This window comes from Vicia villosa, unplaced genomic scaffold (assembly GCF_029867415.1).
Source record: "Vicia villosa cultivar HV-30 ecotype Madison, WI unplaced genomic scaffold, Vvil1.0 ctg.005655F_1_1, whole genome shotgun sequence".
Lineage (NCBI taxonomy): Eukaryota > Viridiplantae > Streptophyta > Magnoliopsida > Fabales > Fabaceae > Vicia > Vicia villosa.
In genome coordinates this window covers 63889-77917 of record NW_026706659.1, presented here as the reverse complement: position 1 = coordinate 77917, position 14029 = coordinate 63889, and the positions used below count along the sequence as shown (strand labels likewise).

The 14029-nt window shown below is 37.1% G+C and overlaps 1 protein-coding gene across 1 annotated transcript; it reads right to left on the bottom strand.

Annotated features, from left to right (window-relative positions):
• Positions 1 to 1349: 1349 nt before the first annotated feature.
• LOC131642712 (uncharacterized) lies at positions 1350 to 2677 on the bottom strand. The gene is made up of 4 exons (XM_058912932.1): positions 2600 to 2677; positions 2350 to 2539; positions 1826 to 2205; positions 1350 to 1460 (listed from the first exon to the last, which is right to left on the bottom strand). The coding sequence occupies exons 1-4, from the start codon at positions 2675 to 2677 to the stop codon at positions 1350 to 1352; spliced, it is 759 nt and encodes a 252-aa protein (XP_058768915.1).
• Between the last annotated feature and the right edge of the window lie 11352 nt (positions 2678 to 14029).

Sequence of the window (14029 nt, the reverse complement as noted above, 5' to 3'; positions counted from 1 at the left end):
ACGACGACCAAATTTCCATGAAAGACTAGATACCTATTGTGCTATGCAATCTGATATACAAAGTGATGTCTAAAGTCCTTGCTAATCAACTCAATAAAGTTTTTAAAAAGAGCATTTTATATAATCAATCGAATTTTCTATAGAGAGATTTATATTTGATAATGCTATGTGTTAGTACCATGGTTTTAGGATTAGCAACATTTTTGCTAAAACATGGTTCACATCAGGATGTTGGAAGAGATGTTCTTTTGGTGATAATGCCAAACGTGTAGTTAAGGGGATTGAGAAACTGGATGAAACATGGTTTCCTAGTCCTGATAATGTTCTCCTTGCTAAAGGATTGATGACTAGTGTGACAAACACAAGTCAGTTATGTGATCAAGGTCTGAAGGTGAGTTTCATTAAGGAAGAATATCTAGTAATGAGATGAATGAAGTTTGGTGAAAAGGATAAGTTCTAAGGCCTTTTGTTAATTGGGGGTACCACAAGAAACCACTTTCTCATCCACATTCTTAAATATCAAAGGAAGATAAAGTCCAGATGTCACACCAGAAGTGGTAACATATCAGACTGATGACAAAGTTATAGAACTTCCTATTAGGGGACTAATGAGGTTAATACAAGGTGGGAGTCTTGGCAAACAAAGGCTTTCCTATGAAGCTGCTGATGATTTTTCTAAAATGACCTAAATGATTTATTGCAAATAAAAATCATGATCTTTATCAAATTCCTTCAAAGATACTAGAGGGATGTTTTTTATTTACTTTAGTGATAGCAGAATTTATTAATACTCTAGAACCAAAGTCAATTGTTCTATCATTGTTAAAGGGACTGATGTCCAAGCAGATGTTGGGAAATTATCTTAGCACATTGGCACTAAAAAAATGAGGCTGATTTTAGAGAGCTAGCAGACACTGAATCAGATAACTCTAAAGTCAACAATATTTTCTCTAGAGCTCAGTTGATATATACAAGGGACTTAATTATTTAGAGTTTGTATCACCTATTGTTCGAGAGATGAAATATCATATTATGGTGAATTTAGGAGTAAAATTATTAGCCAAGTGTGACGAAGATGATATTAATGTAGAATGTTTCTTCTTTAGAAATACGTTTTGTCCCTTGGATCAGCAATGAGCTAATCTTGGTCTTCCACAAGACTAAGTACTACATTGAAGGATTTCATTGCCCTCAATTGTTTTGCTAAAGGAATACAATGTCCAACATGATGTCATGACTTTGTACTATGGTAAGGTGGTTTAAGTCTCTTTGTCAGGGGTCTTGCTACAGGAAATAGTGTTTCTCCCAAGCTTGGGACTTTTGAGAATCTAATGGGAGATATAATTTTTCTAAGTCTTTGGAGAGTATCCATTTCGAGAGTTTGATGGGTGTTTGTGAATTTGTACTGCTGAAGAATCATAGAAATTATTAACTTGAAGGCTTGCCAACAACATTTCTTCCTATGTCATTTAGTGATGCATACAATCTTAGGAGAAACATATTTCAGTGAAATAGAGAATGTCATTTCAAATGTTATAACAATGTCAGCCGTTAAATCTTGGAAAGAGAGAAAGAAGAACAAGAGAGTGTCTCTCTCCTATGATGAGTGATGCACTATTAATAAGGTTGATTTAACGTCATTATAAAGCACTCTCACATTGACTGATAAGTCGTTACAAGCAAGGTGATGTTACAATGCAAACACTTTCCCTTTCACTTGCTCATTCTTTGGTTTATCACATTTGGTACTAATGTGACCTTGCTCACCACAGTTGTAACAAGTCACACTCGAACCAACTCCACACTTGTTTGCCTTGTAACCAACCTTGCCACACTTGAAACATGTCACCCCACCCTTGGGACAATCAACAACACGATTTCCCTCAACACCACTATTGAAACACTTAACTGAAGCACTAGTTCCTCCCCCACTTGGCTTTCCATCATAACCAGCTTTCTTCTTCTTATAATCATATGGTTTCCCACGGTATTGACCTTTCTTATCATTCAAAGCCTTATAATGAGAAGCACTCTCCCTACTATTCTCATTATAAATCCGAATCTTGTTAACCAACTCCACAAAACAAGTAATCTGTCGGTAACCAATAGCCTTCTTAATGTCATGCCTCAAACCGTTCACAAATTTCAAACACTTCAACCTCTCAGCATTCATAGTATTGTAATAAGGACAATACTTGATCAACTCTTGAAATTTTGCAGCATACTCCACCACAGTTCCATTCCCTTGCTTCAACTCAAGAAACTTCACCTCTTTCTTTCCACGACAATCTTCCGGAAAATAGTTTTCCAAGAATGCATCGCAAAAAATATCCCAAGTAATCTGAATACCCTCTTCTTCAAATCTCTGAGCAGTATTGCCCCACCAATCCTCAGCTTCTTTCTCAAGCATGTGAGTACCAAATTGCACTCTCTGCGCATCAGTATAATTCATAACCCGAAAGATCTTCTCAATCGCCTTCACCCAAGCTTGCGCCTTATCAGGTTCATGCTCTCCCTCAAAGATAGGTGAATTGTTCCTCTGGAACTTCCCCAAAGCACAATACTCATCATCATCACCATTTCGATTACCGGCATTCACTTGAGGAATCTGACAAAGAGATCCAACCAACATCCTCAATGCATCAGCAATAGCATCACCATTCCTTCCAGCAACCATCGTCCTAATACAACCAACAACTAAAACAGACAAAACAGTATTGATCGTGTTAGATACATAAATCTAATACAACGGGAATAAAAGACATTAATGACCTTGACCAATTGGTCGACCATGCTCTAATACCACTAATGTAATACCCCTTTTCTAACCCTAAATTATATCAATTATTTCATAGAGTATAATATGCATACAATAAAAGGGCGTCACATGTTATTTTCATCACAAATGAAAACCTAGAACAACCATACAAATATGCACTAATCATCTTGTAACACAATTTGATACCTCATGCTTTCATAAATAATGCATATCGCATGCGGAAGAATTATAATTAAAAACATTTCAATGAATATATCCCATATTATATTAATCTACCAATTCAAAATAACATAATATCTATGCTATATGAAATCCAAGATCTAGGCTACATAGCCTTTAACAACATATCCAAATATCAAATTAAATACACAAAAGATCACAATATCCAAATAGCCAAAACATGAGTTCAAATAAACCCTCCCAAGTGTTACATGACCAGAGCATTTGACTCTCTACCTAATCAAAGACAAAACCAAAGCTCCTCGGCTATATCCTCGAACAAACTACTACTCGTCGGAACCTGCACGATATCACGATGCACATCATTCAAACAAAAGGGTGAGAATTAAAATTATTATAGATAAACATAATAATGGGAAATGCAAAACACAACAAGAGTACATTTCACAAATTCATCACTCTTCTCAAAACGTGCTCTTTCAAACACAACAAGATGCAAAATCATGACTGGACACAGTAGTTTCAAATTGTTTAAAATGTGAAACACGTGCTCCTTCTTCTAATGTACACCATTTTGTCTACCTTCTAGAAAATATCATCTTGGGAGAAGAATATTTAGATGAGTCATTTGGTTCTCTTTGTTCCTATTGAAGGATAGAAAAACACTTAGAAAGGGGGGGTTTGAATAAGTGTAGCTTTAAAAAACTTGACAGATAAAAATAAATTGCACAGTTATTTTTATCCTGGTTCGTTGTTAACTAAACTACTCCAGTCCACCCCCGCAGAGATGATTTACCTCAACTGAGGATTTAATCCACTAATCGCACGGATTACAATGGTTCTCCACTTAGTCAGCAACTAAGTCTTCCAGAGTCTTCTGATCACACACTGATCACTCCAGGAACAACTGCTTAGATACCCTCTAAGACTTTTCTAGAGTATTCTGATCCACACGATCACTCTAGTTACAACCTGCTTAGATAACCTCTAAGACTTCCTAGAGTATTCTGATCCACACGATCACTCTAGTTCCTTACAACTTAATGTAATCAATTCTAAGAGTATTACAATTGCTTCTTAAAAGCTATAATCACAAACTGTGATATTTCTCTTAACGTTTAAGCTTAATCTCACTAATATATTACAACAGCAATGTAGTGAGCTTTGATGAAGATGAAGATTCTGAGCTTTGAATAGAACAGAGTTTCAGCAAGTTAATAGGAGTTGTTTTTGTTCAGAATCGTTAACCTTGCTTCTCATCAGAACTTCATATTTATAGGCGTTGGAGAAGATGACCGTTGAGTGCATTTAATGCTTTGCGTGTTCCGTACAGCATCGCATTTAATGTTATACGCTTTTGTCAACTACCTCGAGCCTTGTTCACGCTGTGTCTACTGACGTTGCCTATAATAGCTTTTAACGTTCCTTTTGTCAGTCAGCGTAGCTTGCCACTTGTACTTCCTTCTGATCTGATGTTTGTGAGTACAAAGTTTGAATATCATCAGAGTCAAACAGCTTGGTGCAAAGCATCTTCTGATCTTCTGACCTTGAAGTGCTTCTGAGCGTGATACCATCAGAACTTCAGTGCTTCTGATCTCATGTTCTTCTGATGCTTCCATAGACCCATGTTCTGATTCTGCTTCGACCATCTTCTGATGTCTTGCCAGACCATGTTCTGATGTTGCATGTTGAACCCTTTGAGACAAAGCTTCTGAGCGCTGAATTATGCATACTCTTTATATATATTTCCTGAAAAGGAAATTGCATTGGATTAGAGTACCATATTATCTTAAGCAAAATTCATATTATTGTTATCATCAAAACTAAGATAATTGATAAGAACAAATCTTGTTCTAACAATCTCCCCTTTTTTGATGATGACAAAAACATATATAAATGATATGAATTTGCGATCAGAAAGAGCAGACGGCAAAAGACAAAATACACAGCTATAGCATAAGCATATGATTATGTCTCCCCCTGAGATTAACAATCTCCCCCTGAGATAAATAATCTCCCCCTGAAATAAATACTCGAAGAACTTTAATAAAAGACTTCCCTGATTATTTCGGTAGAGACGATCACATAAGCTTCTGTCTTTAGAGAATTCATAGCTTCTGACTTCTGCTTCCATTGGACAGCTTCAGAACTAGAATTTCTTTAGATCCCTAGAACACTCACAGCTTCTGATTCCTGCTTCCATCTAGGACAGCTTCAGAACTTGAATTTCTTTGATCTTCAGAACATTCACAGCTTCTGATTTCTGCTTCCATTTAGGACAGCTTCAGAACTTGAATTTCTTTGGTCTTCAGAACATTCACAGCTTCTGATTTCTGCTTCCTTTTAGGACAGCTTCAGAACTTGAGTTTTCTGGATCTTTAGAACATTCACAGCTTCTGATTTCTGCTTCCCTCGGATAACTTCAGAGCTTGAATTTCTACCAACATCACTTCATGCTAGATTTGTATCAGAACATTGTTGAATGTACCAGAGCATCACCAGAGCATCTCTACATCCTGAAATGTTACAGAACAAAAAACTACACGACAAAAGTCAGCATGAACGAGTCAGAACATAAAATGTATATTAGAACACATGATATGTATCAGAGCCATATAGGCTAAAATAATGTTATCAGAGCAAATAGAATTTTGTCAGAGCAAATAGACAAATATGGATCAAATTCTATTATCAGTGCTTCTGATTCATTCTTCTTTCTTGCTTCTGATTTCTGAAGCTTGACAGCACTCAGCTTGCTTCAGTTTCCATGAGTTTATTCTTTTTACAGAATAACACTTCTTATGGTTTTGCTTCTTGTGTTTGCTTTGAAGATTCTCTTCACTTCTTTATACCTGCAAAACACTTAAACCATATAGAACTTGCAGTTCTTGTTAGAAAATGTGTGGGAGCTTTACCCAGCAACTGATAGATTAATCAAATCATTTATCATTTATCTTCTCCCCCTTTTTGTCATAACATCAAAAAGAATATTTCAAAAGATTCAGATGAATAAAACGACAAATAAAAATCACTGGAATGGAAAAACAAAGAGACTTTTCATTTATAATCAAAAGAAAGATTACTAAAAAGGAATGCAGGAAAACAGATGCAACAAGGAAAGAAAACTACAAAGACCAAAGGACTAAGATCCTAGCCTACGCAAAATCCGCGCCAGAACATCATGAATCCCGTCAGTGCTTGTAGCTTGCCTTGCCATGAAGGAGCGAAACTCAGCATTGGCTACTTCTTGCGCGTCCAAACGAGAAGCCAGCATAGCTTGATTCTGATGAAGAGCTTCCAAGGTCTCCATCAGAGCTGAGGTTTCACCAGAAGAAGAGGCACCTGAATTTCTGCCAAAAGGGACAGCAATCTCAGCAGAGTGATCTTCTGGGAGATCTTCAGCTTGTGCATCTTCCATTTCCTCATCTGAGTCTGACTCAGAAGTAGACTTAGCATATTCTGGTTCAGGCAGCTCAGAAGTTCCATCTTCCAACGCTTGAAGAATAGCTGCTAGGTTTGTTGGAGGAGTAGGACCCGCAACTTCAGCAGGATAAACCACTACTGGAAAGACCATGTGAGGTGCTTTGTCAGAGGGGTTCATTCTGAACCAGTTAAACAACCACTGAAAATCTCCAGTCAGCACAGGAAACCATGGTTTCCACACCACGATGTCTCTGCAGAGATTTTCTTCTTCCAACTCATCTGCAGGTATCTTCTTCTCAAGAACACTTCTGTTCCTGATGAGATGGTGATAGCTGCTTTCACCAGCTTCCAACCGAAGACCACGAATACCAGGAGCTTCAGACATGATCCTTCTCTGAGTGTCTGTAGCCCTAACCAGAAAATCCTGACGAAAGGTATCCCAAAGGTTGCTTGTAGCATACTCATCCAGATGGTTAAGGTGAGAAGCACCCAGAATCTCCAACCAGCCATTTACATCAGAATGTAAAAGCTCCAGATATGATTGAGTGGTAGGGGTTGGAGGGTTGACAGTGAACCTGGAGTCGGGAAGAACAACACTATAGGGATTAGGTGTTCTGGTGGGAAAAGGGTGTGAGAGAGATGAAGAAATATCTGATGGATGGGTTGAAGGAGAGGAGATATCAGATGGTGAAGAAGGTGGTTCCGAGAGGATGAATGAGGAGGAAGAGGTGGTGGAGGTCTTTGAAGAGGGAGGTGATTGAGGGGTACCGTCAAGGGGTTGATACATACGTCTAGAGTAATTTCCAGACATCATAGCTTCAAACGGGTTCACTTTGAGAGGGTCATAAGTGATCCTTACTCTTTTTGGTTTGGTTTCTGGTTCAGCAGTTGCCTTTCTCTTCTGTTTCCGATCATTATCTTGATTCCCAGAGCTTGACGATGGATTCATGATGAAGTTGCAGATATTGGAAACTGCTAGGGTTTATGATATGAATGTAAAGAGAGAGAACGAAAAAGAAACTGAATGCTAAGTGAGAGAAATATAAGAGGGAAAAGAAACGTTTGAAGAATATAAAAAGAAAACTGAAAGAGAGTAAATGATGAAAAGCATTTAATGTTACGTGACGTGAGGAGAGATAATAATGACAAAAGACGTGATTTGCACAGTTACCTAAGTAGACGTCCCCTCAACTGCACGCACGCTTGTCCAGGAATAGTGAACACGTGTTTACCATCTGGATAGCCAGTTACAGCTGTTTTGCTTTTAAAGAGATTCTGAATCAACTTAGACAATGAAACGTTAGTAATAACTGAATCACAATTCTAATTGATTTCAATCAGAACTTCTTAAAAAAAATTTCATTTCAGAAGATACCCATACATAAGAACTTCTCATCTTCTCATTCTGGGCTTGTTTCTGAAGACCCATTTTGTACCTATTATATTGAATCCATCTGGTCTAGGAACAAGATCCCAAACATCATTTCTTGTAAACTGATTCAGTTCTTTTTGCATAGCAATTATCCAGTCTGGATCTTCTAGAGCATGATCAACAGAAGTTGGCTCGATCAAAGATACAAGACCTAATTGACAGTCTGCATTGTTCTTAAGGAATGCTCTTGTTCTGATTGGATCATCCTTCTTTCCAAGAATGACATCTTCTGAATGACCAGAGATGAGTCTGGATGATCTTCTGACAGATGGTTCTTCAGAAATGCTTAGATTCTCCAGAGAAGCTGATACTTGATCTTCAGATTCTTTGCTTCTGAGAAGCTCTGCTTCTGATGTGTTGCTTCTTGGCTCAACAACTTCTGATATATCAATATCACAATCTGCAAAATTATCAAACTGCTTTGGTTTTTCAGAACCAAGCTTATCATCAAACCTGATATTGATTGATTCTTCCACAATCAATGTTTCAGTATTGTATACTCTGTAGCCTTTTGAGCGTTCAGAATATCCAAGAAGGAAACATTTTTGTGCTTTGGAATCAAACTTACCAAGATGATCTTTAGTGTTCAGAATAAAGCATACACATCCAAAAGGATGGAAATATGAAATGTTGGGCTTTTTATTCTTCCACAATTCATAAGGAGTTTTATTTAGAATAGGTCTGATAGAGATTCTATTCTGAATATAGCATGCAGTGTTTATTGCTTCTGCCCAGAAATGCTTAGCCATATTGGTTTCATTGATCATGGTTCTGGCCATTTCTTGCAGAGTCCTATTCTTTCGTTCTACAACTCCATTTTGCTGTGGAGTTCTAGGACAAGAGAAATCATGGGCAATACCATTTTCTTTGAAGAATTCTTCAAAGGATCTGTTCTCAAATTCACCACCATGATCACTTCTGACCTTTATGATTTTACACTCTTTTTCAGATTGAATCTGAATGCAGAAATCAAAGAACACTGAATGAGACTCATCCTTGTGTTTCAAGAATTTTACCCACGTCCAGCGGCTATAATCATCTACGATGACTAATCCATATTTCTTCCCTCTGACAGATGCTGTTTTGACTGGGCCAAACAGATCAATGTGCAAGAGTTCTAATGGCCTTGAGGTAGAAACAACATTCTTGGATTTGAATGCAGGTTTGGAGAGCTTGCCCTTCTGACATGCTTCACAAAGAGCATCTGATTTGAATTTCAGATTAGGGAGTCCTCTGACAAGATCCAGTTTGTTAATCTGAGAAATCTTTCTCAAACTAGCATGACCTAATCTTCTGTGCCAGACCCACTGCTCTTCAGAAACAGACATAAGACAAGTCACCTTCTGACTCATAAGATCTTGCAGATCTGTCTTGTAAATGTTGTTCTTCCTCTTGCCTGTAAATAGGATTGAGCCATCCTTCTGATTTACAGCCTTGCAAGACTTTTGATTAAAGATTATATCATAACCATTGTCACTCAATTGACTGATAGATAAGAGGTTTTGTGTTAATCCTTCTACAAGAAGTACATTAGAAATGGAAGGAGAGTTACCAGACTTTATAGTTCCAGAGCCAATTATCTTGCCCTTCTGATCTCCTCCAAACTTGACTTCTCCTCCAGACTTAAGCACCAGGTCTTGGAACATAGACCTTCTTCCTGTCATGTGTCGTGAGCATCCAGAGTCCAGGTACCATGACATGTTGTGCTTTGTCCTTTTTGCAGCCAAGGATATCTGCAATAGGAATAATCTTATCCTTAGGTACCCACATCTTCTTGGGTCCTTTCTTGTTAGATTTTCTCAAGTTCTGATTGAACTTGGGTTTAACATTGTAAGCAATAGGAGGAACAGCATGATAATTTTTAATGTGAGTTTCATGATATTTCCTAGGTTGTGTCACATGCTTTTTGGTGTGTGTTATGTGAAAACTTTGAGCATGTGAAGTGTGCCTAATATCATGGGAGTGGCCATACTTGAACTGATCATACAATGGCTTGTATGTGAATTTCATTTCATCAACAGGTTCAAGTTTGTATGGGGTTTCACCCTCAAAACTAATGCCGACTCTTTTGTTTCCAGACACAGCATATATCATAGAAGCTAGCTGACTTCTGCCAATACTTCTAGATAAGAACTTCCTGAAACTTAAATCATATTCTTTCAGAATATGGTTTAGACTAGGAGTGGATTTTTCTGAATCAGAAGGAGATCCAACGTTATTGGATAATTTTAAAAGTTTTTCTTTTAATTCAGAATTCTCCAACTCAAGCTTCTTTGTTTCAAATTCAAATAGCTTTTTCAGCTTTTTGTATTTGAGACTAATCTGAGACTTGAATTCCAGAAGTTCAGTTAGACCGGAAACTAACTCATCTCTAGTAAGTTCAGAAAATACCTCTTCAGAATCTGATTCTGATGTAGATTCTGATCCGTCATCTTCTGTCGCCATCAGCGCACAGTTAGCCTGCTCATCTTCAGAGTCTGAGTCATCTTCTGACTCATCCCAGGTTGCCATAAGACCTTTCTTCTTATGAAACTTCTTCTTGGGATTTTCCTTCTGAAGTTTTGGACATTCATTCTTGAAGTGTCCAGGCTCATTGCATTCATAGCACATGACCTTCTTCTTGTCAAATCTTCTGTCATCAGAAGATTCTCCACGTTCAAATTTCTTTGAACTTCTGACGCCTCTGAACTTCCTTTGCTTGGTTTTCCAGAGTTGATTTAGCCTTCTGGAGATCAAGGACAGTTCATCTTCTTCTTCAGATTCTGATTCTTCAGGATCTTCTTCTCTAGCCTGAAAAGCGTTAGTGCATTTCTTGATATTGGATTTTAATGCAATAGACTTACCTTTCTTTTGAGGCTCATTTGCGTTCAGCTCTATTTCATGGCTTCTCAAGGCACTGATAAGCTCTTCCAGAGAAACTTCATTCAGATTCTTTGCAATCTTGAATGCAGTCACCATAGGACCCCATCTTCTGGGTAAGCTTCTGATGATCTTCTTTACGTGATCAGCCTTGGTGTATCCCTTGTCAAGAACTCTCAATCCAGCAGTAAGAGTTTGAAATCTTGAAAACATCTTTTCAATGTCTTCATCATCCTCCATCTTGAAGGCTTCATACTTCGGGATTAAAGCGAGAGCTTTAGTCTCCTTGACTTGAGCATTTCCTTCATGAGTCATTTTCAAGGACTCATATATGTCATAGGCCGTTTCCCTGTTAGATATCTTCTCATACTCAGTATGAGAGATAGCATTCAGCAAAACAGTTCTGCATTTATGATGATTCCTGAAAAGCTTCTTCTGATCATCACTCATTTCTTGCCTTGTCAGCTTTACGCCACTGGCATTTACTGGATGTTTGTAACCATCCATCAGAAGATCCCATAGATCACCATCTAGACCAAGAAAGTAACTTTCCAGTTTATCTTTCCAGTATTCAAAGTTTTCACCATCAAATACCGGCGGTCTAGTATAACCATTGTTACCGTTGTGTTGCTCAGCAGAGCCAGATGTAGATGCAGGTGTAGACTTTGCAGTTTCATCAGCCATCTTTTACTGAAGCGTTTTTCTCTTCCTGAATCTTTTCTAAACACGGTTAAGTGCTTGCACCTTAGAACCGGCGCTCTGATGCCAATTGAAGGATAGAAAAACACTTAGAAAGGGGGGGTTTGAATAAGTGTAGCTTTAAAAAACTTGACAGATAAAAATAAATTGCACAGTTATTTTTATCCTGGTTCGTTGTTAACTAAACTACTCCAGTCCACCCCCGCAGAGATGATTTACCTCAACTGAGGATTTAATCCACTAATCGCACGGATTACAATGGTTCTCCACTTAGTCAGCAACTAAGTCTTCCAGAGTCTTCTGATCACACACTGATCACTCCAGGAACAACTGCTTAGATACCCTCTAAGACTTTTCTAGAGTATTCTGATCCACACGATCACTCTAGTTACAACCTGCTTAGATAACCTCTAAGACTTCCTAGAGTATTCTGATCCACACGATCACTCTAGTTCCTTACAACTTAATGTAATCAATTCTAAGAGTATTACAATTGCTTCTTAAAAGCTATAATCACAAACTGTGATATTTCTCTTAACGTTTAAGCTTAATCTCACTAATATATTACAACAACAATGTAGTGAGCTTTGATGAAGATGAAGATTCTGAGCTTTGAATAGAACAGAGTTTCAGCAAGTTAATAGGAGTTGTTTTTGTTCAGAATCGTTAACCTTGCTTCTCATCAGAACTTCATATTTATAGGCGTTGGAGAAGATGACCGTTGAGTGCATTTAATGCTTTACGTGTTCCGTACAGCATCGCATTTAATGTTATACGCTTTTGTCAACTACCTCGAGCCTTGTTCACGCTGTGTCTACTGACGTTGCCTATAATAGCTTTTAACGTTCCTTTTGTCAGTCAGCGTAGCTTGCCACTTGTACTTCCTTCTGATCTGATGTTTGTGAGTACAACGTTTGAATATCATCAGAGTCAAACAGCTTGGTGCAAAGCATCTTCTGATCTTCTGACCTTGAAGTGCTTCTGAGCGTGATACCATCAGAACTTCAGTGCTTCTGATCTCATGTTCTTCTGATGCTTCCATAGACCCATGTTCTGATTCTGCTTCGACCATCTTCTGATGTCTTGCCAGACCATGTTCTGATGTTGCATGCTGAACCCTTTGAGACAAAGCTTCTGAGCGCTGAATTATGCATACTCTTTATATATATTTCCTGAAAAGGAAATTGCATTGGATTAGAGTACCATATTATCTTAAGCAAAATTCATATTATTGTTATCATCAAAACTAAGATAATTGATCAGAACAAATCTTGTTCTAACACCTATGATGAGCTTGTTATTATTATAATGTTATTATTATACATGAACTCAGTCGTATACATACAGCTACTATCAACCAACCCACATGTTCTTTTTTCTCTCTATCATTTCATTATAAATAACACTTTCATGAATCATATACATAGGTAATTTAATTATCACAATTCACAACAACAAAATGAATTCTACAGAGGATTAATAAACGAGAAAGCTCAGTTGTCAATTTTATCCCAGTAGTTCTTAATTCAATCCAAGTTACACTTCAAAATTAGGAAATAGTTAATTACCAGATTCATTTTCAATGGTCGTTGGCAAAGACGTTTCAAGAACAATGACTCCACCCTGCCCAGCAATATTAGTAATTAACAATATGGGGAGATTGGTTACTAGACCTCAATTTTGCAGAATTTTTTTCCTATAAAATTTGTTGCTTAGTATCAATTACTACTGCAGATTGTTTTATGATGCCTTGCAATGGATATGAGCATGGTCTATCTTGCCTTTTTGATAGTTGATGAACAGCAGCAACCTGAAGCCCTTTGTGTTGCCTCAGAAGTCCCACATCGTTTGGTTAAAAATTAGAGTTAATGTTTATATAGCAATGAAACATAAAGATCAACGAATTAAATATATTGTGAGAGTAAGTGGGCAATTAACTAATTGGGCTAAGTCCCAAATGTTTATTTTGATAATTAAATAAACAAATTCTAAAAATTATTAATAAAAATGATTTAAGAATTAAGAAAACGTAAAATAAAATATAAATAAAAAATTAATACGAAAATTTAAAAAATTAAATAAAAACTTAAATAAATTCCACGTGGCTCTTAAAAATTAAATCAAAAATAAAATAAAAATAAAAAATCCAGCTGGACTGCCAAGTCATTGAAAAATAGAATCTGGAATGCACGGAGGCTATATCCACGGAATCTGGAAATTACGAGGGGGCTTTTTGTATCAAAACATCAGTATAATCTTATTTGATTCTTGACATATTTGATTTAATTTTGTGAGATACCTTTTGGATATATCCCACTTATTTTCACAGGTCAAGAAGATTTAATCTGTAACAAGTGATTTGATCTCCAAATGTACATAAGTTTCTAAAATTAGATGTTGAGACAATTTAGGAAACTTAATGTTTTGTTCCAAGATTTAAGGAGATATTTTTGCATTATTTGTGCATCCCTCAGCTTGTGGATCAAGGAATATCTGGGTAAAGATTTCGAAGCTCATGGACTGTTGAGGTGTATTTAAAGAGAAAGCTAAACCTAATGTAAGGAAGTCTTTCACAATTGTAAAATTAGGGGAACTTAGAGTCTTAGGTTTTGAGATTCTCTTGTATTTTTGTAGGTCACCCATGTATTTTTTGATAC